Source organism: Cheilinus undulatus, linkage group 1, assembly GCF_018320785.1.
Source record: "Cheilinus undulatus linkage group 1, ASM1832078v1, whole genome shotgun sequence".
NCBI lineage: Eukaryota > Metazoa > Chordata > Actinopteri > Labriformes > Labridae > Cheilinus > Cheilinus undulatus.
The window spans coordinates 26,014,360-26,041,424 of record NC_054865.1 but is presented as its reverse complement, the minus strand read 5'-3'; the positions used below and the strand labels follow the sequence as shown (position 1 = coordinate 26,041,424).

The 27,065-nt window shown below is 38.8% G+C and overlaps 1 protein-coding gene across 2 annotated transcripts in view; it reads right to left on the bottom strand.

The window, feature by feature from the left end:
* esrp2 (epithelial splicing regulatory protein 2) overlaps window positions 1-23,899 on the bottom strand; it is a 29,411-nt gene extending 5,512 nt beyond the window's left edge. For both annotated transcript variants that reach the window (XM_041792795.1, XM_041792804.1), the window contains exons 1-15: window positions 23,744-23,899; window positions 23,416-23,568; window positions 22,822-22,950; window positions 12,331-12,444; window positions 11,792-11,906; window positions 10,434-10,529; window positions 9,661-9,715; window positions 9,123-9,233; window positions 7,364-7,496; window positions 5,967-6,009; window positions 3,648-3,949; window positions 2,533-2,766; window positions 2,051-2,249; window positions 364-568; window positions 76-271 (exon numbers count right to left, since the gene is read on the bottom strand). In XM_041792795.1, the coding sequence (XP_041648729.1) occupies window positions 76-271; window positions 364-568; window positions 2,051-2,249; window positions 2,533-2,766; window positions 3,648-3,949; window positions 5,967-6,009; window positions 7,364-7,496; window positions 9,123-9,233; window positions 9,661-9,715; window positions 10,434-10,529; window positions 11,792-11,906; window positions 12,331-12,444; window positions 22,822-22,950; window positions 23,416-23,547 (2,064 nt within the window). In that variant the 5' untranslated portion in view covers window positions 23,548-23,568; window positions 23,744-23,899. The remainder of the gene's footprint in view (window positions 1-75; window positions 272-363; window positions 569-2,050; window positions 2,250-2,532; window positions 2,767-3,647; window positions 3,950-5,966; window positions 6,010-7,363; window positions 7,497-9,122; window positions 9,234-9,660; window positions 9,716-10,433; window positions 10,530-11,791; window positions 11,907-12,330; window positions 12,445-22,821; window positions 22,951-23,415; window positions 23,569-23,743) is intronic.
* Between the last annotated feature and the right edge of the window lie 3,166 nt (window positions 23,900-27,065).

Below are 27,065 nucleotides of genomic sequence, written 5' to 3'. Positions count from 1 at the left end.
GGCTGTGATTGATCACTGAGGATACATGTTTATGCCAGGTGTAAACAGGGCCTATGTCTTACTTTCAGTGCTAACCTGGTATCCCTGGAAGAAGCTCAGTATATCCTTGACTCCAGTGTTGTAGGGCAGACCCTGCATCCTGACCAGAGCGCCCGGCTGAGGCAGTACTGAAGAAGCAGCAGCTGCAGCGTGGTGAGGTTGGGCTGCAACTGCTGCCACTGCTCCTGGAGGAGCTGTGAAGTAGCTAACTGTGGAGGGAGAGACTGGAGGGCTGGAGAAAAAAAATTACAAAAACATCAAGAAGTTAGAGTTTTGATACCATTTTGCGACTTTAGAGCTAGCTGCAGGTGGATATGAACCTACCTGGGGTAGTACGCTGTGTAGTTCATGTTCATGTTCATGTACAGGTGTGGTTGATGGGGGTAGTAGGCCAGTGTGTGAGCTGGGTTGTGTGCTGTGGTCTGAGCCGGTCTGGGAGCTGTCAGCAGGGGGGTCTGGTAGAGAGCAGCCTCAGAGAGGATGGCAGGAGGGGTGGGGAAGGCAGCGTAGGCTGTAGGGGGAGACAGACCTACAAAAGGAGAAAAAGACAGAAATATAAACACAGTGTCAGTCCAATGTGGTTAAGATGCCGAACAATCCTGAAATCCATCTGAGAGTTTTGAGTGTACACATTTTTCAATGTATTTGTAGATGTTCACAGACTTTACAACCCACCAGTTAAACAGTAAACCGATTTGCAATAGTCTAAAAACATTATCTACAGTCCTAGCTTTGATTTAAGCTTAAAAAACCTCATTTGTGTCTCTTGTCCTAGTGTCAGTGACAAGTGTCACTACAATCAGATACATGTGAACAAAAACCCCCATTTCAAAGCTAGAAGAACTTAAAACATTATAAAACTCTGTTCTGATCATAAGGATATTATTATTATTTCATGCATTTTAATTTATCTTTAATTTTAGACCGTATCTTTATAAGTGTAAATGGCGGAATGCATATGTTAGTATTAATTTACTGCATGTTTGCCAGTTACTTTGCAAATGTTTTTGATTATCCTGATTTTCTTTTGGCACATTTTTTTTTTAGCATTCATGCAGGTATATCTTAGCTCTTAGCACTAATATCAGCATGTTTGCCAGTTAGTCAGGGAGGGTGAAATTCATCTTTCTTTTAACTTTCAAATAGGAGGTTTTGATGATTTGGTTTGACTGTGGGCCTGTTGTCAGTTTCTGTATATGTAACAGCAAAGAAGCTTAATAGAAGGACAAACACGCTTCCTGTTCACCAAGCTTTTTGCTCTGCCCTTGAGGCTGTCATACTTACAATGTAAACACATAAACACAAACGACAGTATGGTTGTATTTACACACAAACAGCCAGTATTAGTGCCCGGCCGTGGGCAGCTGTGGTCTCCCTTAGCACCAGCACACTGACACACAACACTGCTGACCTTGTCAAAGTGTTTCCAGGTTAGTCGGGGGGAGGGGACTGTGGGTAAAGAGATATTATCTGGACTCTGCTGAAAATTAATTGAGGATGTGGAAGAAAGAAAAAACACCTTTCTCAATAAAGTATATAAAACATGTTAATCTAAAAATAAGGTTTGTAATTTCATAATCTTTTGGTGGAAACATAGAAAACTTGAAATTTAAAGACCTCTTTCTCTCTGGTGCAGCCAATCCTAATCTAATCTCTCTAGCACCAAAGAAAGATATGAGCTACAAGAGAGCAAAGTACACAGTTGCATTTAGTCCTTCCCTAAAAACGTAGGTGTAAAGCATGTTTGTCACACAAAGAATACGAGAGTATGTAGAATATTTTAATGTTTAAAAATTAATATTTCAATGTCTAGGATAAATAAACTAGAAGTCTGTTTGCTTGAATTTAAACAATCTTAACAGTGACACAACGTGGGCATCAAAGCAGCCACTTTTTGTTTTGGTTGTTAAGTTAATCAGCATCTCAATATATGGAAAAGAGAAATATACAATAAAAAATAGGCTGAACAAAGGGGAACAGGTTTAAATTGTACTTAGCAGAGTTTACTCACAGGGAAGCTTGCAGGGTGGAGGCGAGAGGCCACTGCGGTTCAGAGTTCCTCCCATCAGCACAATGCTCATCTCTTCTGTGGAGCACTGAAACACCTCCACGTAACGGTCCTTCATCGTCTTTTTATGGCACTTTTGGGCCACCATAAATGCCTTCTCTGGGGACTTCATTTGGATGAAAGCGTCGCCTGAGGGTCTGCCCTGCAGATTTAAGAGAGGAAGTTACAAACATAAATAACACAAATAAGCACACAACTTACAATGTTCACAATTTTACCTGAAAAAAAAAATAACTGATTAAACTGATATTTGATTGACTGTAGGGCTGGGTGATCAGGTTGATTAAAATACTGTTTAGATATCAGAAAATAGATTTGCTCAAGTACTTCCATTATTTTAAATTTGATGAAACATTCGGTGGTTTTATATAAAAAGATCAAACACAGCTTTGACAGGGATCATTCTGAACCCTCAGCAGTCTGACCTGTTGGTTGAGGACCATGTGGACTCCATGAGGTTTGATGTCAACTGTGTGCTCGCCCATAAACTCCAGAATGTCTTCGATTCCAGCAGTGTATGGTAGGCCGCGGAGACGGACGCAGTCACGTGTGCTGCTGGCTGCTGGGAGGAAGGGAGGCGTGGCAAGGACCGGTACTGGAACGATGGGTGAGGGGGGCAGTGTGGAGATCAGAGGTGTGGACATGTAGCGGTTCAGCACCTGGCAAACACAAATCAAAGCATGATGACAGTTCAAAAGAACTTGAGACAGATTTGACATTTTTTGCTATTCTAAGTGATGGACACAAGGCCCCTCCATGAGCTGTTTCATGACATAAGTAGGTAAGACTCTAGTTGTGTGGGGAATCATGTACGCCAAACAACACCAGGACTGGTAGTCTAGCCTGCAACTTCTGAGATGAGGACTGAACTCTCTATTCATGGGCTGTCTACTCTAAACAATCTAAACTACGCCCAACATGGACCACTTTCTCTTTGGCATGACTTATTCAAAGGCTTTTGTCAGGATGTTATTCATCCATGTTGTGCAATATTGTAGATGTAATGTTCAGTTGTGTAATCCTTACAACTGTTTTCTTGCTTCTCCATGTTGCCATGACATCAGGTCATTGAAAACACGACTTGGGGAAGCAGCTTAATAAGTCATTGATGTCAAAAGTCTTTTTCAAGAGCCACAATAACAGGAGAATAAAATAAGTGGATTTTTTATTTTTACATCAGAAAAATTTTATTTTCTATGACAAAGTACCCTGAATGAAAACCTGAGCATATCTGTATCGAAGGAAGAAAACAAAAGCCACAATTTCCCCTCTTCATATTTTCAGTTTGATATTAACTGGAGACATGTCTTGCATTGCACAACACAGTTTATGCTAAAACTACATTTTACAAAAGAATACAAACAAATTAGTCTAAAAATGATCAAAAGATTACAGCTACCTATTTATTTCTTAATCATTTACATTAAATCTTTTTATGTAGAATCTTGCCCCCATTCCCCAGCCCTATTCTTTTTTATGTTTTATATAATGAATTTCATCATTAAAAATTTCTCCAGCTCATTTTCCTAAAAGAATTTACCTGTTGGACCTCAGCAGCAGTGCTCCGAAACAGTTCGATGTACCGTTTCCCAAGGATCTGCTTGTGCTTCTTCAGGGCGTTTTGTGCGTACTCTTCACAGGAGAAAAGCACAAAGGCATCACCGGTGGGCCGCCCGTCAGGATACTTGACAAACAGCAGACCCTCAGTGCCGTCTGTAACTGGGCTCTCTGGACCAAGAAAGGCTAGCACTTCCTGGGGTGTGGCGGTGAATGGCAACCCCCGCATTCGGATAATCACCTGGTTCTCTTTGGACAGGAACTGGGCCACCTCATTAGATGTACCTGGTGTCAGAAGACAGAAAAGACTAAATATCTAGAATCTTAACACTGCCTCCCAGGTTACTAGAGATTTGTTTGGTCTCTAAAGCAGGGTTCCAGCATGCTTTTAAAAATCAAATTAAACACTTTTTAAGGTCTGAAAGGTACGGGCAAACTGTCAAATATGAGAGGCATAAACTTTCTCGGTACACTGGACCAGGACTGAATTTTCTGGTTTAATAAACTGTTTATAAAATGTCACATGGTATAGGGCAAAAGATACTTTGGGGCTCATAGACACCAAAATTTGGTGATTTCTGTCACATTTTATGCCTCTATTCTACCAATATACAGTATACTGGTATTAATCATGATATTTTGTGACAACTACTAAACAGCAGAATAATACTTTCTGTCAGTGAAGACCTGTTAAAATACGAGAATAAAACAAATATAAAATACAAACACAATTTCAATTCTGACATCCTTAGAAAACATCAGTGTTTTAAATATTGAACAAAGCAGTCTATTGATGTAAGGCAGCAAAAAGTAAAAGCCAGGCGATCATTCAGACTTAAATTACCTAGAAAAAGACCGAAGAATGTCAGGCTATCTTTGCAAACTGGCCTCTGCATAGGCAGAGATAAACTATGTCACATTTTTACACAGTTGATTCATCACCCTTGCCAAACAAACACCTGCTATTGGTTTCCAGTAGATTTCCTTTTATAATTTCCTCTTTACTTTGCCATGGCTCTAAAGACTCAGTTTTGAGGGAACTCACTCACTTAAATGCCCACTAATGCTCACTAAATTTAGCTCTATACTCAGGGAGCGTCTAATATTTGGCCAAGAACTGCAGACAGAAACCTTTCGGCATACTCTGGCAAAGACAAAGAAATGTTGATCAATATGCACTGTCACTGTAAAATGAAAATAAAAATTAAAAAATAGGGTTTTGAGCTTTTAAATCTTTGGCCCTTCAGTTTCAGAGAAACAAGATTACGAAACTATAAAGGGAGTTATGTGAGCCATTAACAGAGCTTTTAGATGTCCCATTACAAGATTTATTAACTTAATCACTCACTATCAAAAGGTAACAAACACAGGATTCAAAATTATGTTAAGATTAAATTAAAATCCAATTAAAATATGTTTTCCGATCCAGCCAGAATTACTGTTTTTTGTTTATTGTTTTTTTTAAGAAATTGTTGTCTTCGTATCCGTGATGATTAAGGGTTAGACAAATCCTCAAATCAGACAGCTATAAACTTTTTCATAATGTACTAAAGTTGTAATGTTTTGACTGTATATGCTTCCAGAGGTTTTCTTTAAACTTTTCTTAACTTTGTTTGATGAATGAAGTTTGTGTCTTGCCTGCTTGTTTGCATACAGTCCAATGTGCCATCAGCCTGCACTGATCTTAACGCATGAGTAAAGTCCACAGTCAGACCTGCAGCCTCTGTAAGTTATCTGCTGTGAGTGACTGTGTCTCTAAGTCTGCTATCTCTGTCCTCTGTTACTACGGGCTGCTGCTCTGTGGTCTGGAGGCCTCAGGCCCTGCGTTTGTCTCTTCACACCCCCTTTGTAGCAGCTCTGAGCCAGTCCTTTCAGAGGCCGTCAGCCTCCCCTCCTCAGGGGAGGGCAGCTTCAGACTGAACAGAACAGGTGAGCTGCTGTTAGCAGAGAGTGAAATTTCTCTCCACATGGCCTGCGAAGGTTTACGCTGGGGATGTGGGGGTGAGGAAAGGGATGGGGGAGAAGTCCCTCACAAAGCGTCTTTTATTTGTTGAAGATAAGCTGCTGGAGAGTCGTGTGATGAGGCAGAGACACAGGTAACAGGAGAGAGACCAGGAGAACAAATGAGATCTTTTCTTTTACAGTCACTAAAGAGCTGCTATTTTACAGATGTGGAGGAGTCTTGTTTTTCCTCAAAGATGCGGGAAATCCATGAAATAGAAGTCTACCTAGACTAACAAAGTCTTTCACTGTGGGATTCACACAAACATGGTGAGAAGAGAAAAAAAATCTGAAATCTGACCTCCAGCGATCTTGAGGAATTCCTCTCCTGTTGCTTTGTACACCTGAAGACAAAAAACTAAAATTAGCCATAAAAACAAATCATTTCAGACATTTTTATCAGAATTTCTCTAGACTGAAGAGTGATAGATTTACTCCAATTAAAATTAAGACAGCGGTGAAAACATGAGCAATGTTTTCATTATTACTGAACACTCATTCAGTCCTTGCTTTCATATATATTTCTTGTTTCAGGTTTTATGCTATTCTTCATTCTAAATATGTTGTATGAAGTCGATTCCATAGTTTCTAGATATACCACCTTGTTTGAATGAATAATCTTGCAGAAAATGTTGCCTCTGTATGCAAAAGTGGAAGAAAAGGTTTTCTTTTATTTTCTTATCCTCAAGATAATATGTTTTAGTGAATTCCTTGAAATGCATCTTCATGTCTTCTTTGTCTATTTTCCATTACAGTCATGGATGAAAGTATTGGTACCCCTGGAATTTTTCCAGAAAATGCACCATTTCTCCCAGAAATTGTTGCAATTACAAATGTTTTTGGTTTACACATGTTTATTTCATTTATGTGCATTGGAACAACACAAAAAAGGCAGAAGAAAAAAAAACAAAATTGACATAAATTTACACAAAACTCAATAATGGGTTGGACAAAATTATTGGCACCCTTTTCAAACTATGGGTAAATCATTTTATTTTAAACATGTGATGCTCATTTAAACTCACCTATGGCAGTAACAGGTGCTTGCAATCTAGAAATCACACCTGAAGCTGGTTAGAATGTATAAAAGTTGACTCAACCTTTGTGTTGTGTGTCTGTGTGTGTCACAACAAGCATGGAAAAGAGAAAGAAGACCTGAGAATTGTCTGAGGACTTAAGAAGCAAAATTGTGGACAAACATGAAAAATCTCAAGGTTACAAGACCATCTCTAGAGATCTTGAAAGTCCTTTGTCCACCATGCGTAATATAACCAAGAAGTTTATAACCCATGGAACTGTGGCTAATCTCCCTGGACGTGGACGGAAGAGAAAGCTTGTTGATGGTTCTAGGAAGCGATTGGTTTCAGTTATTTTTTCCCAAGGGTGTGCAATCAAATATTAAGTTGAGGGTGCCAGCAATTTTGTCTGGCCCATTTTTTGAGTTTGTGTAAAATTATGTCAGTTTTGGCTTTTTTTCTTCATTTTTTTTGTGTTGTTCCAATGCACAAAAAAGAAATCAACATGTGAATACCAAAACATTTGTAATTGCCACAATTTCTAGGAGAAATGGTGTATTTTCTGGAAAAATTCCAGGGGTGCCCACACTTTCGTCCATGACTGTATATTCAAATGGGCTACTTTAATTTCAAGCACAAAAAACACAGATGAAAGAACTGAACAATATAAGTTAATTCTAACCTCAATGTAGCGGCTGCCCATGTGGTGCTTGTGACGCTCCAGGGCCAGATCTCTGTGTTCAGAGTTGATGAAACGAACTAAAGCCTCGCCATTCCTCCTGCCCTGAGCGTTAAGACACAATGCCACACCACCTCTGAAACACAGAAATACACAAATGAATAAGAAGCCATAGTCAAGCATACAAGGTCAGCAATGGGAACTTCACAGTATGGTTACATGACAAAAACAACGGTTAAATTACATTCTCAAAAAGGAAACAGACATTGTGGGATATGTGTTTCTTTTACATGCCTCTTTCACTCACGGCACTTCTGAGATTAGGACCAAACCAAGGTCAAAATATCACTCAAATAATTAAGGGAGCTTAAATCCCAGTATTTATGCTCTTATTTTGAATTACCTTCATTTTTTCTGTATCTAGGACCTATCCCAGGGAGCCTTTGTGTATGTCTTACTATCTTACAATACAAAAAATATATGATTGGAAAATAAAAATGACTAAAGTACAGAGCTCCAATAGGTAAATAGGCAGAACATTTTTAAAATAAGTTCCTGTTGTGAACCAGAAGTTACACTATCTGCATAAAAAATTTTCACAAAAATGCACATACCCAGCATTTTTTCATGAGCATCTCACGTGCACGGGAAACTCTGTTGTGCTTAAGCAATAGTTTCTGGGCCCCCTCTGAAACTTAGTCCAATTTTTCTTCTACCCATGTCCCCTTAGGGGTTTCGTACATTTACGATGAAAACCCCAGTGGCTGTTTCAAAGATCCTGTTTGGTCCCAGCTCACAAGGCAGGAGTGCCTAAACTTTTCGCACTGAGGGCCACATACAGAATTGTGTAGAGGTTATTAAAGCTGGTAAAGTCAAATCAATGTAGGTTAAGATAAGACAAGTGGTGGATATGCTAAAATAACTTGTTAGTGCCTTACAAGGCAGATAGCCAGTAATTTTAAGGATTTTCAGTTGGCTTCACCCCTGTCAGCGTTAGAATGTGCAGTAGAAAAGGGAGACACTGATGGCTCGTCTTCACATTCAGACACAAATCAAGAGCAGACTGCACAAAGCTGACTAACTTTACTAGTTATCAATGCTTTAGGGTTTGAAAAGAGACCTTGAGACGTGGCAGACAGCAAAAAATCAGTGCTATTTGTTGTCATAATCCATCAAGGGGTTATAAACCTAAAATTATTTTTTTTGGTTGCCAATATATTTACCATTTTCAGTGTTGCCTTAATATAGTCATAAAAAAGCACATCAAAAAATTCTACTTGTCAAAATGTCTGTTTACAGAATGAGCACAGTAGCACAGATTAGTGCTGACACTATGAAGTACAATACAGTTATGTACAAGCTTCCTACTCAATTGTGTGACAGATTTCATTTTATTTTTGGAATTTGACGTGGGTTACTCAAAAATGATCTGTGGGCACATTTGGCCACCAGGCAATTGTTTGGACACTCCTGTCATATGGGAAAAGAGAAGTAACATAAAACCAGACATTTTTGTTAAATCATAGAAGCAAAAATTGTGTGATGAAAACAAAGACGATGGAAGGTCGCTGATCAAATAAATAACTACATATGATAAAAGAGGGACTCTAACACAGTGTTTATAATGTTAACCTCATAAAACTAAAAATTTTGCAATGGCAATTTCCAAAACCAAAGTGTGTTTATTTATAATACAGCAAAACAAGCTTTTGAAGAATTTACCAGTGTAATATTGTTTAGAACAATGCTGCAATAAACTTACTTTGCTATACTGAGGCCTTTAAAAAAGCGAGCAATATCTTGGTCTGATGACTGCCATGGGAGCCCTCGAGCTCTGATCACGGTCTCACTGTCCACTGGTTCCGTCTTACTACTAAACAAGCATAAAAATAAAAATACATACATGAATGACTTATTTACAAAGAAAAACACTTACAACAGAGTACTAAACTAATCTCTGCAGGTGGCTACAGCTTTAAACACCACTACCACTTCTCATGTTACATTTGAACAAATTGTCCACAGCCTGCAGACACAGGGGCCACTCACAGTAAGTGCTTAACACAGTAACACACTCCCATGATTAAATGTCAGGGGGTTGTCAGGGTGACAGGCTTTTGACTGCAGGATTTGGTGCTCTGCTACAAGATAACCCAGGTAAGCACTTGATGGCAAAGTTGGACAGCTTAAATAACATGCCTTCCTTGTTGCTGTAATCAATGCTAAAGGTCTGAGGTCTGAATGCGTCTGGAGGGGGGTTTCCGGCATACATGTACATTTCCTAAAAAGTTCATACATACCACGTGCCAGAATCAAACTTGTACTTCACAGTTTCTACACAGGAGAACTTGTGATCTGAAGAGGAAAAAGAAAACATACATTAAAGGTTTAAGACAGTGTTCTCTGTAGTAAACAGGTTCATCCCGCCAGGCAGCACATGTTTTAAGCACTCTGCATTCCTGTTTTCCGTCACATGCAAATACATACTTGTCTGTTTCTAAGAAGGTAAAGCCAACGGCAAGTGCTGCAGATATGATCAAAGATATCTGATCACAGTTTGATTTATGAACGCTGTCACATATCTGGATTAATCTTTCATGCAACCAGGGGAATTAATCAAATAATGGTGATTAGACTGTTTGCTCCTTTCAACACACATTTCAGGATCTGTTTACAATGAAACATGCCAGAAGCTATTCTGGCTCAGCTATCAAATGTTATATAATAAAATAATTCTTCAGAGGTCTAAAAGCTACCACACCTTTAACTTAAAGTTACTGGTTGTTGTTTTCAACTTTGCAGTCACCGTGCTGATTATAGAAACCCAAACCGTCATGTAGTCAGACAGACAGTAATCACTGCTTGTGAACAACACATGGCACTAGACTGGACCTCATATGGACATAGTATTTATGTTTTCTCTGCACAGGTAGTTCACATTAGGGTCAGCGTTCTATCATTTATTGTAATTCTATATGTTTTATTATGCAACACAAGATAAACTGCCTGCATGTGTTCAACTACTTGGTAATGGAGTCTTATATTACTGTGATCCAATAATGTGTTTACTTACTGTGGGGCTCAGCCAGGATGCAGAGTGTCAGCTGCACCATGCTCCTCACCTCCCTCACTCCAAACATCTGCTCTGATACAGCAGGGAGACCCACATCTGTACACAAGTTAAGGACACTGAACAGTTTAAGCTGCCTCTTACTGTGACGTTTTTAGACTTGGTGATGTTGCATACAGCTTAGGTTTTGTGTCTTTGTCCTTCTACATTAACTAAAATATACTAAATCAGCAAAGAAAAGTTAATCAAATCAAATCAAATCAAATCAAATTTTAAACAGAAATGACGGTTACCTTTTTAAAAAACATTTTGGGACTTTTTAACGAGATGTCTGCTCAATGATAGAACTGAAAAATACCTAAGAAATTTCAGGCCTTCAGTCATATTTAAAAATGAAGCTGCCACAAAGAGAGAGAGACAGCATTGTCTCTAAATATGTGCAATATAAACAGTGTGCAGCACCATGAACATAATATTCGGTGACCAGGACTTTTATTTAATTGCCTTGGTACCAAAACAAGCACATACATTGTAAGATTTTACTACAGTACTGTACATAATGTTTAGGCATGTTTGAGCCAAAATTGAGGCTGCATTAAGGCGTACATCTGGCAAGTAAGCTGCCTGAGAGCAGTATCGGGCATGAAGGAGGACTGAAACAACCCAGGTTGTGCTCTTGCCTTGCATATTACCATGGGCATGGGAAAATAATCTGTTGAAAAATGAAGTTCAAACCTTTATGGTGGTGTACAGGGTGGATGTAGTGAGTAAGCATGGACGAGGGTACTGTTCGGGCAAGTAGCAGTATTGACAGGACCTGGTTGTGCTGTGGATGTTTGAGGACACTGAAAAACGGCAGTGGTCTGTGGGTGTACCACCAGAGATGAAAAGACCACACAAAAGAAATGCTGTTGAACCTGACCTTGGCTGCTGAGCAACAGATGTGTGTCGACATGTGTCAAGCTTGACTCTTGATGCCCTTGACCCCTCTCTCCAGCACTGAGTTGTGGCACACAGGGCCCCATGATGAATCCTTAGAGCCCTAAATGCCCAAAACTTATGCACATTAATTTATATGAATAAAATATGGGAACATGGGCACAGTTCAGCTCAGTTGGTAGAGGCACCCATGCACTAAGGGCTACAGTCCTCGACACACTGGTCCCAGGATGGATTTCCAGTCTTAACACTGTTTTGTGCATGTCTTCCCCCTCTCTCGCTAAATTTCCTGCCACTCTTCAGCTTTCCTGTCAAATGAAGGCAAAAAACCCCTCCCAGAAACATACGCAAAACAATCTGGTCCAACAAAAACCCTAATCTGATCAAAAAGTCTGTTTAATACACAAGCTAGTTAAAGATACATTCCAACATGGAGGCAAGTGTGAGCTTCGCCACTGGTCCAGCGCTGGGGCAGCATTTGTGAAACTCTTTCTTCACGTCCACAAATGAAAAGAAACATTCAGGAAGGACAAGATTCTGCACGGACAAAGAGAGAAAACAGAGGATTTATTTTAAAAGTGTGGAAAACAGGCAGCAAACAGGCAAAAACATGACACGGAGATAAAACTGGAGAAAGGAGAGATAGAGGTTAACATAATCTCAGAGTTATAACCAGGAAGGCATAAAGGAGGAAAGCATTCATCACAAGTCATGACTTGTTGTGGGTTAATACCAGCATCACAGCTTATATTTGACACGATCTCCTGGATACTATAATGTCTCTTGAGTCACTAAAAACAGTTTTTGAAGAAGAATTACTGAAATTGTATATTAGGAAAACCTGCATTACTTTAAATTAAAGTATTTGATTTTATTTTTTAACAATACCAGTTATGGATAATGTTTTACTTTCAAAAAGCAGCTCAAAATTTTCTCTTTAGGTAGTGACAACAACCAACACCTTTTTGGAGGCTTCTGGGTGGAGGGCTTGTCGGATGACCAAAGGGCTGTGGACGCAAAGTGTGTAAGAGCTTCTGCCGAGACTTTTCAGTTCTGATGACACCGACTGCTGAAACTGCAGAATAAACAGAGAGGAAGGACACAAGTCAATTCAATATTTATCCTATTCAAAGAATGTCACAATTTCTGCAAATCAAATTTTCACTAGATCTAATCTAACATAGTATCTTTACAGAAAAACAGTAATTATCTTTTAAATACTCTACAAATAACCAGTAGATTACTGTTTAAGTATCTGCTGTGCAAACATTGTGCATGGAGTGAAAGTGAGAATAACAGCAGACTCTAATCAGAAGCAACAAAAGTAAGGGTGGTGTTTGACATTTGAATGTTTGTGTTTGTTTCTCGTGAAGAACGAGGCTTGTCAAACAGGTTTCTGGGTTTGCTCAGCGATGAAGGAGGCAGACAAAAGGAGAGGAATGATCACACCCCTAATCACCAGGATCACACTTTTCTCACAGTGTGACCAGCAGTCACAGCCGGACGAGAGGAAAAACAAACCGTACGAGTCCAACCTGCCTGTCTCACCTTTATGTAAACGCCTATGGTTACACCACCCAATCCAAAATACCAGCAACTCCCACATATGTGAGTGTTTATTTATAACCACCACAGTAAATGAGGCCATTACTGGTGCTGTGTCAACCTGTTATTGAAGCATTTCACTGTCAACAGAAGCCATCCCTTTAGTATCAACACAGAGGAAAATGACATATGAGGCCAGAAAGCCCCTGTATTTCTCTTATTTGAGATGATATTACTTTAAAGACCTTCATGTTTAAGTCATTAATGGTAGGTTAAGCAATTCCAGATCACTACTCAAAAAAAAAAACGGCATTTTTGAAATGTTCAAGAACTAACATCTCAGTGCCACACGGACACCACTAGGGTTGTCATAACTTCAGATATTTCAACAAAATTGAATTTGTAGTGTATTTTTGGTACTAAAAATAAGAAATTCCCTGACTGTGGATACTAAAGCCTTGGTTTTTTGTTGCCTGGGCATTACAACATGAATGAATATGGTACTTAAAGAGGTAAGGATACTGTTAGATTCCTATGAGAATCATATCAAAGTTATGAAACTATTATCATGACATCTGAGCTGAAAAACTCTGGTGTAGTCAAGTCAAATAGTCCAGAATTTTTTCAACAAAGTGGTCAGAAAATTAGTGCAAGGGGAACATATTTTAAAATCAAGTCAGCAATTCAGGCAAATTAAAATAAGTGACCATTGTTCAATCTTAAATAAATCTGTATCCCTTTGAAGCACAACTATTATGCAGGTTGGGACACTTCATCCTAAGAATCCACTTTAAACCAAATATGTGAAAGGAAATACACTTAAAAACCTGTACTGTAACTCACTATCAAACCTTTAGCACAACCTTAAAACTAAAATCAACCCTCTGTTGTCTTCTCCATCCTTCTGGCTGACATGGATGACAAGTTCCATTGTCCGTTTAAGCTCTACCAGTTTCTAGCAGGGCCTTTGGAGAGGATGCAGAGACCATTAAATGTTTGTGGATATTCTTAGTCAAACATAGATCATCATATGACATCTTAACACCTCACTGTTCCTTTTTTGTGTTCCCATGTGAAATTAAGACTACCTTCTGCTCATGTCTTTAGCCACCTCAGATAATTGTTATGGTAGTTTTTGTTTCTTCTGCCCTCAACTCTTTAAGTCATTACCAATTGAGTGTGAGACCACCTTAGATCCAGTGACTGAGTAGTTTTGCATGGCCACTGGCAATATATGACAGATCTCCAGACAGTCAGAGAGTATTAGAGGTGCGTGTTGAGGCAGGTTTGTTAACAGTCACAGAGAAAAACAACATCGACCAGCTGCTGACGATGGAAGAAATGCTTCAGGGTTAGATTAAGATGGTTTTAGCCTGGACAGAAACCTAGAAGAGTCATTGATCTGAGGAAACAGCAAGGATCCAGGATCTCCTGCAGGTCCAAATGAACTCACAGGTCAGAGAAATGCATCTAAAAACAGATGTAATTTCCTGATCAATAAGCTTTCTGTAAAAAGCAAGATGGATAACACTACAAGTGTTTCCACTAAGCCAATTATCTTTTTACAAACTTTCTGCAATCGTCTAAAGATTTAACAGGTCACGGTCGAAGAAAACATTGGATGGTAAAAAGAAAGGCAGCATCATGTCTGCACCAAGAGCCAATAAACAGTTCTATGATGGTTCCACATTGAGATAGTGACTATATAATGTGAGATGCAGATGTTTAGTACAAGTCAGTGTATGTAGATAGATTTTGTTGTCTTAAAATTCTACAAAATAGTTTTTGCCACATATTTTTTTCTAATACAAAAGACCAAAATAAACAAGTAAATAATATTAATGTTGCTAAAATAGGTGAATGGATGGTGGAAAGTGTGTTGACTTACTGAGGAAGGTGTCCATAGAACAGGGATGTGATTAAATGTAGAGAAAAATGTAGAGTTGTAAGAAAAATCATACTAAATTTTAAATGTCTAAAATTACATATTAAGATCAATTTGTTTTCCTTTATCTACAAACCTGTTGGTCAATGCTATTGAATTCTTAAATGCTCTTTCATAGTTGGTACCATTACTGCCGGAATAGTTTTAGCAACAAACCTTTCCTTATTTGCATACAGATAAAAAAAAAAGTTTGTATTTTCTGAACTATTTTTATCGGGAACATTTTCATATAAAGTTATGTATACAGTCATCTGAATACTTATTTTCTAAGCAAGTTAAATGTTCACAAAAGCCCACAACACAAATAAAAAATACAAATCTTCTGTAATCCTCCTTAAATCCTGGAGCTTTCAGTGTTTCAACAGTAAAAATCCATAAGTGGTTTTCAAATGTTTGTCAGTTTAATCAGCAGACCATTTTAAGCATAGCCACACAGCACTGTCTCTTGTTTACAGTCAAAACAGAGCTGATGTTTGCTCATAGCTTTACATCCAGAACCGCCTTGGGCCAATTATTAAAGCTGGATCACAGAGAGAAAAGCAAATGTTTCTGAAGAAGAAGCGGCGCGCCCTCACTTTTCTCCTCTGGCCAGAAAGTTTAAACTGAGCAAACAAACTAAAGAGAGGACAACTCTCAAACTGACAGTGTGAAGGTAAAGGCAACAGGACAGTGAAGAATTTTTAATGTGCACAGTGAACCATTATTCGTGTCACACCCAGCCATTTCTGCAAACTGCTCTCAAATAAACTGAAAATAACATCCAGCTGCACTTCTAAATGAGAACAAAAAGTTGTTATGCATCACAGTCACACAAATTAACTAAATATAGCACACTCAACTCTGAAGTCCAAAATCAGCTGTTCATTAAGAGGTATAATTGGATAACCCCTGTCCCCATGTCTACATGTCTACATGACTATACTATTTTACCACTGGATGTAAGAGGCTCTTTAAGCTCAGTACCTGATCTTCCTAAATTCTTCCTTAACTATTTTAGGCCTCACACACACTTTGGATACCTTTTTCTGTTAAACCAGCTTTTGTCTTGCTCTACCCTCTGGAAGGCATTTCCACAGATGAGGGGGAGGAAGTGGCCTTTGAACACGGTCCTATCACAGTTTGCTCTCCAGTGTAGTCGGACTGTTTGTGTGCAGAGGTGAGGGCAGGGTGGTGGTGGTGGTGGCTAAACCAAGCTCCGATAAGAGCAGCAGGGACTGCCAGGAGCAGCACAGCGCCTGGGCTAACTGTCTGAAGGAAGCTGAGTTAAAAACCTACTGCTGAAACAGTGCTGGAGGTATCTCAAGGTGTGACAGAGTTCTAGGGCTGCTTCATTCACAATTATTTCAAAATGAGTCAAAAGCAACAAAAATAAACATGGGGTACATGGGAAGGTAAATATCTCATTGAAAAGAATTACAGCAGTGTGCGATTAAAACTTGGATGCGTTTGCACCTACAGAGCAATAAAACAACTGCTGGTTTGTCTTATAGTTTCAATGAAAAATTAGCTTTTTAAACTGTTATGGGACTTTGAAAAATGTTGGTTATTGAATTAAATTTCTATTTGAGAAAGCTTTACCTTTACCCATTCCATCCTTTCACACGATGCATGCAAATCACAATACCAAGCAAGCACATGTTGAAAGTCCAGTGGAAGTAGAGAAAAGACCTCAAAAAGTAATAAATCCCAACTGATAACACAAAGTCAAAGGCTTAATCCCATCTTTAAGTTTTACCCCTACCCCTCAGTTTTAAGTGCCATCCTGCCCCTTGCAACAGAGTCACAAAAGGGAGTGGTGAAATCTTCCCCTACAAAATGGGACAACCCTTCACACTCCTGATAAGTCATCAGTAGTCATTGTCAACATTACATAAACAACAATATCAGATATTGGTACGACTGATTATTCTTAATATGCAGATTTGAAATCAAAGGGGCCTAAATGTATTGAAACGCCATTAAATCATGATATTAGACTCATGTCATAGTTTTCTAATCTTGCCAGTGATTCTCAAAGCTCTGGGGGAGTTCCCTTAACACCATTTGGAGCATAATTCAAGGAAGACTCCATTTGAAGAGCCATGTAGCCCTAGCACTACCTCTCTATTCCAACAAGAATTAGGACACCCTACCCCTAAATATGAACACACAATGTAGGGGAACGGCTAAGTTGCTAGGGGCACGTGTGATTCAAGTGCTTAAAACAGACTGTGTGTGTTTATAAATCATGCTGCTTTCTTTAAACTTTTCCACTTACGACACAAGTGCAAAAATGTAGTTGCTATATTAAAGCACTTTCACTTTCTCATATTACACCACTTCTTTCGTATAAGGAAAAAACAAACATCTTCAACGAGTCATCTTCTGTAAAGATCTTTCTTTGTAATAGACCACAAACTCACTTTGAGTCTTTGACATTGTTCCACACCCATTGGGATTAATCAGTCCCATAAAATAATGAGCTACAACAACTTAAATATCACAGGTTCAGGTTCAAACAGAACACATTTTTGTGTGTCATCCTGATATAGCTCTTTGTCATACAGTTTAAATCCAGGTGTTGTGACTAACTCCTCAATGTGATTAAGAATTTCAACCATCTCACATTATGGCTGATGTTAAAAGTAAGCACCAAATATCAATAGGTTAACTCAAGACCTCTGGCTATGGTCTAAAACAGTTAAAAACAATTATTGCAGGAGAAGAAATGTGTCAGTTTCACGACAGCAACAAGGTGTGTGAGGTTTCACAGTGTAGCTCTCTACAGGCTAAGACATGCAGTCAGTGTTACAGGCTACAGCCCAAACTGTGCAGTCAGCAACAGTTGGACGACAATGAAACTGTCAGCCACCTCCCCACTGTGAAACAAGTGAGACATGAATGCTCAATATTACAGTCACATTACTGAGCATGTGTGAATAAGCAGCAAAAGTCCTGGGCTTCAAAGTACCATAGGATCATTTCTTGTTTTTCATTACCAAAAACTGCAGGTGAACTCCTGGGTACAGCTTGTATTTCACAAATACACACTGTATGCAGTTTAGACAGGGTCTCTCTCTGTTTTGAGAAAAGACTGACAAAACAGCTTAAGTTTCTTAAATCTTTGGACACTGATAGGCTAACGATTATAACATAAAGATTACATATTTGCTATCATTGTTGGCAGTATCAAATAATACTGAAGTATAGGAATATGTAACCTTACAAACAATTAAATTCATCATATATAACCCCTGAGAATTCTGGCTAAAATTAGTCAAAAACACCTACCCAGGAGTACCAAAATTAAATTGAATACTGTCTTTGAACCATTTGGAGAACAACCACAAGGACAGTGTCTTTAGAAAGGCAGCAGACCCACTGTAGCTGCTACTGTTATTGTGAAATACAACAAAAAAACATTTTTTCCCAAATAAATTTGTATCGTGAACCAGAGGCCTGTAATTGTGTGACAATAGCGGGAAAATTCAACTGGACTAAAGCATGAAGAGTTAGCTAGTTTAGGTTGAAAGCTGATAACAATAGAACAGAAATTGTGAATTTTACACCTGTTTCTGAGGAAAAGAAAAGGTGTTTTCAAACTGGAAAATCCAAAAAGGATAGAGGTTGGCCAACATTTTTCTATATGGCATTTCTTAACATTGTCTGGAAAAAAAGACATTATCACTGCTTATACATGGGATTATTGAGAACAACAGCAAGTTTGAAATTACATAAAAATAATCAATGGATCTTGATTTGAAATTTTGTTTTGACTTGATTTAGATTGTGTGGACTCTTCCTGACGCAGCAGAACTGTGTTAATGGAATATTATGATCAGGAGTGTACAGGAGAGCTTCTAATAGTGAGTTGCATCACTTTTATTATTGTTTGTTAACTTGTAGCTTGACAAATGCATTAACTATGGCTGCTGTGATGGTTTTACCTGGGATGGTTAACATCAGAATCCTGATAACCACAGCTTTCTGGTGATGTGTAATGTGGAATACTTATCAGCAGTCATCTTGTAGATAACTGAAGAGTAAAGAAAGCCAGCCAGCAGGTGGGCCCTATCACAGTTTCATTTCTACAACTTCTGATATCTGTCAGAGCTGCCACAGAGCCCTACACTGCAGTATTTTTACAACACAGCAAGCAAAACATGTGTTTGAATGAAGAACTGAGTAGGGCTGGACAATTAATTGAATTTTGATCATGATTTCAATTTTGGCTTCTCATGATCATGAACATTATAATCAAAGAAAAACCATTAATGTGTGCTTCAAAGAGTATTTTGGGTTGTGTTTTTGGCTGTTATTAGTGTTTTTTGCATGTTGCAAATTTTGCAAGTTTTACAGGAGTGCATGTAGATTGGATATTTATTTTTATTTATTGTTTTTTATTGCTATTATTTAATATATTGTTATTATTTTACTTGTTACTAATTTATTTTTTATTGTTCTTTTAAGTTGTGGTTCAATAAATATTCAAATTTTGAAATGTTTGATTTTTGATTATTTTTGCCATAATTGTCCAGCCCTAGAACTGAGCATAGGCTCACTTCTATTTTATAAATCTGGCTCATTTACAGATAGTCCTAAATATATAATGTATGACTGTGAATAACTGTGTTTGACGAAAATGGGTATGCAAAGTATGTTACTCGAGCAACCTGCGAGATGAAGTGTCAGTGGTTCACAATGAGGCATTTACAAAGCATGCATCTGCAGCTAATGAAATAAAAAAATCATCCATGCTTTGGTATAGCTGGCTAATACAGGAGGCCCTGTGTCACTCAGCTTTCAGTGCTTCCTTACCTTAATCTTTCACCAAAGAAAACCAATATATGTACTTAGGGGCTCTGACCACACAGGTCAATGCAACTAGCCCTCCAGGAAGAGTCAGCTGCTAGTTTCCCTGTCACTGAACAAAATATGAAACAACTCATTGAAGCAGCTGCTTCAAATCTGAATTTTAAAACAAACCTTCAAATCTTAACAGATGTGCATTCCCTTACTTTCATTTTCAGGGACGAATCTATAGCAAGAATGACTAAATGTGAAACAAAGTAACCAGCGAGGCAAAGGTATGAAACGAACAAACTGATTGCTTGGGTTAATATTTAAAGGTTCAGCACACAAACTAACCTACACTGGAGCTCAGGGCTTACCAGGTCTGTATGAGTCTCAAATGACACAAGCTTTTAACCCAGACACAGAAAATTTTGACTTGACTTTAGATGTCGTACTGCTTTGCCATTATTGATTCAAAAGAAAATGAGCCATTTAACTCCTTTTTGGTGGATTACCTAAATCCTGTTAATTATACAATTTTTTATTTCAGAAAATCTGCACACATCTTTTATTTAGATAACTTTCATAATGCCATACAGCACTTGCAACCCATTTCAAAAATCTATTTTAAATTCTAGATATCAAAATGAAAAGCTACAAAAATCAAAGACCTCTTTTTTGAATCTGTGCAATAACTGGAGTTTAGAAACATCACACAAGGTACATCCCTCATGTTTCTTTTGTCTAATCTAACTTTTTACTGATGCATGTTTTTACATTTGTAGCATTTTGTCATTTTTACTAATGTATCTAAATAAGTTTTGCTAAATTTCATCCATTGCTGTCATTTCCCCCATATGTCGTGCCTGTTAAATCTTATTTAAGCACTTTGGGCTGCATGTCTGTAGAAAAGGTGCCACATTAAAGAAGCTGATTCAAGTAAATTGATCACCCAAACCAACCAGTGTAAGCATGCATCGGTCGAAACCCAAGCACATTGTTTCATCAAAATAATGAGAGGTTATAAAACTGTGAGACACTGCACGGATAAGAAAGGCACACCAAGTTCAACCAACAACTCTTGTTGAGAAGGTGGTTGAAAAACTTGTTTGGCAGCAGAACAACTTTTAGCACAAACAAACCTCCTGACAGGGAAGAACCAGCAAGCAAACTCACATCCCGTTGTAAAGACATGCTGTAACCTAACTGCAGGATGATGAGGATCTGAATACCCCACCCCCCACCACCCCCTACCTGTCCTGCAGCCTAAAACAGAGGTGCGGTCCCAGGTAAACATTCCGCCTTCCAGATGTCTGCAGCACGCATCAGGATGGGGCAAGACTAGACCTGTGACTCCTCCTTATCTGCACATGCCTTGGGCTCTGCCTATCCTCACTCCTGAGCTTCTACAAAACTGTCAACAGAGTTCAACTGCCAGGAACAAGCCAATGACATCTCCCATCCAGGTGGAAGATACATTTTTTAAAAGGTCATCATGAAAATGTGACACTTCTCATGTTAATTTACAGAGTAATACCGAGTCAGGCTTGTTGGGTCTCATCTCGCTGTGGGCAAAAACTGTCAGAGAAAAGTTGGCTCGATTTTAATTAGCTTCTGAATTTCGCACAAGCAATGACAAAGAGTCTGAGAGCTCCAAGTCCCGTAGAGAAGAGAGCCAAAGAGCTGGTTTTCTTAGTGTTTAGGTTGGTTCTGCCAGTGCCAGGCTGGATTATGAAGCACTATGTTTCCATATTACAATAAAAACTTCCCTAATAAACAGCCTAAATTACAACAAACTAGGAAAACAATTTCAAGTAGTCATGCTATGTATTCACAATTGCAATAAAAACCAAACTGAGCCCTGCATTCAAACATTACCAACATTTAGACAAGCATGTGAAGCTCCAGATAGCTTCCAAATACCCTCTAATAATTTGGATAACAGTGGTAAAGAAATTACATTTTCACTGACTAAAGTCTATGATGGGTAAAGTTGAATGTAAATGTATAATTTGTTTAATTAACATTATGCAGTCAATACAGACCAAGGGTTTCACACAAGAGCTTTAATATGCCTTGAATATCAAATTATTAGGCCACCATATTGCCTAAACTCCCCTCCTAAAGTATTGGAACAATGAGGCCAATTCCCTTGTTTTTGCAGTAGACTAAAACATTTGGGTTTCAGTTGGTTGTTTTGGGAGTTACTCGCCTCAGTTTCCTCTTTAGCAGGTAAACTGCATGCTCTATAGGGTTCAAGTCTGGAGATTGACTTGGCCAGTCTAAAACCTTCCACTTCTTGCCCCTGATGAACTCCTTTGTTGTTTTGGCGGTGTATTTTGGGTCATTATCTTGCTGCATGATGAAGGATCTCCCAGACAGTTTTGTTGCATCTATCTTTTAACCGGCAGACAAAAGCCATGACATTACCTCCACTATTTCACTGATAAGCTTGGGATCATGAGCAGATCCTTTCTATCTCTAAACTTTAGCCTTTCCATCACTTTTGGTAAAGGTTCATCTTTGTCTCATCAGTCCATAAAACTTTGACTCAGAATTTTTGAGGCTTGTCTCTGTCCTTTTTGGCAAATTCCAGCCTGGCCTTCCTGTTCTTCCTAATGAGTGGTTTGCATCTTCTGGTGTAGCCTCTGTACTTTTGTTCACGAAGTCATTCACCCATAGACATCTCTCTGGTTTTCATGTTGGTTACACCTCTAACTATAAATGCAGTCTCCAAAGGCAAAAGCCAAATCTGAAACTGAGTGTAGACATTCAACGCTATTGTTATTTGAATAATCAATGTAATAGGACACACCTGGGCAACAAAACACACCTGTTAGGCACATGTTCAAATACTTTTGCTCACATAAAAAATGAGTGGGTTCAAACAAAAGATGCTATCTTCTAAGTGTATCAGATCCATATGTAAATACCTGGAAATAAAAGCTGAAACATTGATTTCTTGTCTCATATCTATTGATGTCAAACCCAAATGTCTTCAGTCTGTGGCAAAAATTAAGAAACTGGCCTCACTGTTCCAGTACTTTAGGAGGGAGGTCCTATATAACATTAGGCTACAGATCATAGCACTCAGGGCTAGCCCAATGAGTCTTCAAAATTGAAGCTTAAAGGCATTTCTAAATAAATTTAGCCTAGAGGCTGTAATATTGTTAACTTAGTTAGACTCACCTGTTGCAGAACTTTATCCAGGGGCTCAGCCTTGATAATGTCGTCCACAGTCAGTCCTGTCTCTTCTTTACATTGGTCTGTCAGCTCCAAAGTGTCTGGTTTGACAAGACACCTCTGAAGCTTCCCCACCTGTGGAAGGATTTAACGTTTCATGGCGAGAAATAAATGGCTAATTTATTGCTAATTACATAGTAGGCTTGAGCCGCCACAGTGAAGAAATTAACTCTTATTCAAAGTAAAAAAAAAAAAAAAAAAAAATTGACAATGTGGTTGCAAAAAGCACGTAATTGTCAATAAAGCGTTGTTTTTATGAACAAGCTGACATGCCAAACCAAAAAGGTGTGTTAACTCCCTCAGTTACACTCCTCACCTGCTTGTTAAATTTTGGTCGCGCACCTGTTAAAGGTGAGGTGGACAGAGAGTTGATGTAGCGTTAGCTAGCACAGGAGAAAAGCAGGCTACAGACGGTTTCAGAGAGCACACCATGATTTAAATGTCAAACACATTGGTCTACTACAGATAGACACTAAGCCACAAACAATGTCGCTACATAAGAAACCGTACAACGAACGAACAGGTCAGAAAGGTTCGTACCTTTTTCTCATGTAGATCCACAATTTGCCACACCAAGAGAATTATTTCCCTCTCATCCGAACCCAGTTTACCCCCATTTGCACCAGCTGTTGCCCCAAAGAACACCACCAGAGTATCACTGTGCGAAGCCATCAGGGACCACAAGGGTAAAAACTACAATTAAAGCAAAGATTAAAATAAAAATAACACGAGGGTTCACCTTTTTCCAAGTGATAAGAAGAGCGAACAAAAGGGCTGGAAACTCAATTGAGGTAAACGGTAGAGAGAAAACGGAGGGGGAGATTATTTTCAGAAGAGCCACGGAAGAGTTTGCGGTCAGAGACTCTACCTGTTGAAGTACTTGAGTGTGCTCTATCCAGAGATACTGGTTTAACTGGTAAAGAAGGGTGGAAATCCGCGTTTCGTTCACACGAACTCCATAACAAGCCCTGGAGTTTTTTTTTTTTTCCTCTCCTCGCCTTACTGCTTTTTTTCCTGTTACCTGTGTGGCTCGGCCTCTATGCGAGGAGAAGCGTCGTCTATTGGCTGGTTTGGAAAGGTGAGGGCGGGAGGCTGGGGTTGGTGCTAAAATGTCATTGGTCTAAACTGTTGAATCAGGAAGTAATCGCTCAAGTAATCGATGAAAAAGTGCATTATCTCTACAAGGCACTGACCTACTAAAAAGGGCTTTGTGTGGTAAATTAATGATAACTTTTATTTGTAAAGTACTTTAAAAACATATTAGGCCTACTGTTTAATACAGAGGGAGATCACAACAGGTCCTTAACAGCAGACATAGAGTCATCTTTCAATTTAAATTAAATTATTTTGTACTTTTTTCCAGTGAAGGCAGAATTTTCATCAGTAGTCTCCAAAAATGTGAAACACTGCAATCTGAAACTCGGATAAAGCTACTATTTATAGGAGTTTAGACAGCAGTGAACTAGCTAGCTGAGTTTGTGCTGAATATTTAATATTATAGGCCTGTGTCTTGTCATAGGCTTTTGTTGGTATTTACATATTGTAAATGTGGAAAGCTTTTATTGTACTGTTTTCTATTGATAATGAGTCATTTTAGGATATTTATTTATGTCACCTTGTAATGGTTTTCCTGTGATAAACAGTTGATTCAGGGGCTCCCAACCTTATTTCCTCAGTGCCCCTCCAAACTCATATCTAAAAGCTTAGCCACCACTGGGACCGATGTGAAAATCTAAATTCCGCAACCTTAGAGGGCGCCAACAGAGCATCACATCCCCCAGTAGATCTTTGTTTCAGCCCCTGGGGGCCAGTGAATTAATTTCTCTAGAGCCTGGGTAAATGGCTGAAATTAACCAATTAAAACAGGAGTTTTTAAGTGCAAAAGCTGTGTGGTAGTGGGAAGTTTTAGATTAAATGTGTATGTTTTCTTTGATGGTGAGTGACCTAGTTGTGTCACAGGTTAATGCTATTTTGGTCAAACGGTTGATGGGAAAAGAGGAATGAGAGAAGCACAGACACATTTATAAACAGAACTGCAATTCAAAGAGAAAAAAAGAAAAAAAATACAATTGAGAGTTTTCAATAACTTCACAGGTCCTTACTGGCCTGCTGAAGTTTTCACCAGTCCTTGGCCTGGTTCCCAGAATGCCTTGTTTTGTTGCTGCTGACACTCCCAGCTTTGCTCGCTATGGGCCAGCAGACTGAAGTGAATGTAAGGCTTTCGTCTCTTCACTTCCTTTCATTGCTTTAAATCCCCCAATGTCATGAGTCATACTCACTGTCTCTTTACTTATCTGGACTCATTCTCTCCATCTGAACCAGTCTGATTAGTTTGGGGACACAGTGGGGAACACTTGAGCTGAAATCCAAGACACATCATGATGTTTAAAAACTCAGTAAAGAACATTTGTCTCCATGACATCTCATAGAAGGCATGCTTGTACATGTAGTCTAACTGTGGCACAAAATAACTAGATGATTATCTCAACAGGTGCAATTGATTCAAAAGAAAAAGTGCAATTTGACTTCAACCTGTTAGAGCCAGCACAAATGACTGTGCCAACTACAGTGAGAGTGTTTGTGCGGGTCATTTACCGGGCCAAGGGAAAAAAGTGTGTCATAATACTTCTAGTGGACTTCAGGGATAAATATGACCTTTAGCTATAAGTGTTTTCAGGATTTGCTTTTTTCATCAGCAAGTTCAAAAAGAATTTCAAACCCAAACCTTGACCCCTGGTTGTTGCAGAGGCTAAACATTCTAGTATATGTGCCCTCTAAAGTGCTTGTTCAATGGACTTTTCCTTTTGGAAGAACATTCAACATCATAACAGGAAACACTTTTACTGTGCATTGCCTCATCAAACTCTCATGCTCCTGTCATTAATTCTTTAGTAAAATGATGACAGCAACACTTGTGCAACCCAGTTGCAAAACTCTTTGTTCATTTCTGTCACCAAATGTTACTGTATATTGAAATGGGGAAGAGAAGTTCCAGGTGCTCCATGTGCTGGTTGTTATTCTGCTGCATGAGAATTTGGATCCTGGGGAGCTAGTCTCTTTGGATCTTTTTAAAAATGTATTTAAGGTGTTGGAGGAAAGTATATCAGGTTTGAAAGCTGTTAATGACTTTGTGCTATGACCCAAAATTTGTTTGAGCTGTGCTTTGTTTGTGTTGTGTTTATGTCTGTAACTGTTAAACTGTGTTGTTGCCTATATTTGCCAGGACATTCCTTTAAGAGAGATTCTTACTGTCAGTGAGGCTTTCCTGAATAGATAAATGGATAATGGATAAAATAAACATATAAAAATGAATAAAAATAAAAATTCTATAGTTCCAAGGATGGCAGAATCCCATATTTTTGTAAAGATTAGACTTAAAGCTCTTGTGTCTTATGACACATTTAATTTACCCTCTACCTTTACAAGCATTCTAGGGCCAGCTGCTGAGAAACATCCCCACAGCATGATGCTGCCATCACTGTGCTTCACCATGGGGATTATGTTTTTTTTTTTTCGTGGTGTACAGTGTTTGGTGTATGACAAACAGAGCATCTTGTCTGATGGGCAAAAAGCACCATTTCAGTCTCATCGAACCAAAGAGTTTTCCTCCATTTGACCATAGAGTCTCCATTGTGCCTTTTGGTGAGCTCCAGTTGAGGTTTAATGAGTTTTCTTCAACAGTGGCTTTCTCTTTGCCACTCTCCCATAAAGCTTTGACCGGTGAAGAAACCAGGAGTTGTTGTATGTGGAGTCTCTCCCATCTCAGATGCTGAAGCTCATTCAGAGTAGTCATAGGTGTCTTGGTGGCCTCTCTTTCTGGTCTCCTTCTTGCACGGTCCCTCCGTTTGTGAGGACGGCGTCATCTAGACAGATTTATACATGTGTCATATTTCTTCCATTTCTTGATGATGGATTTCACTGAACTCTGGGGCACGTTCAGTGTCTTGGAAATATGTTTGTATTCATCCCCTGACTTATACTTTTTGATAACCTTTTCTCTGAGTTTCTTGAGGTGTTCTTTTGTCTTCATGGTGCAGAGGTAGCCAGGAATACTGATGAAACAGTGACTGGACCTTCCAGACACAGTTGTCTTTATACTACAATCACTTGAGATGCATTCACTGCATTCAGGTGATCCCCATTTCACTAATTGTGAGACTACTAGCACCAATTGGTGGGAACCTTGTTGC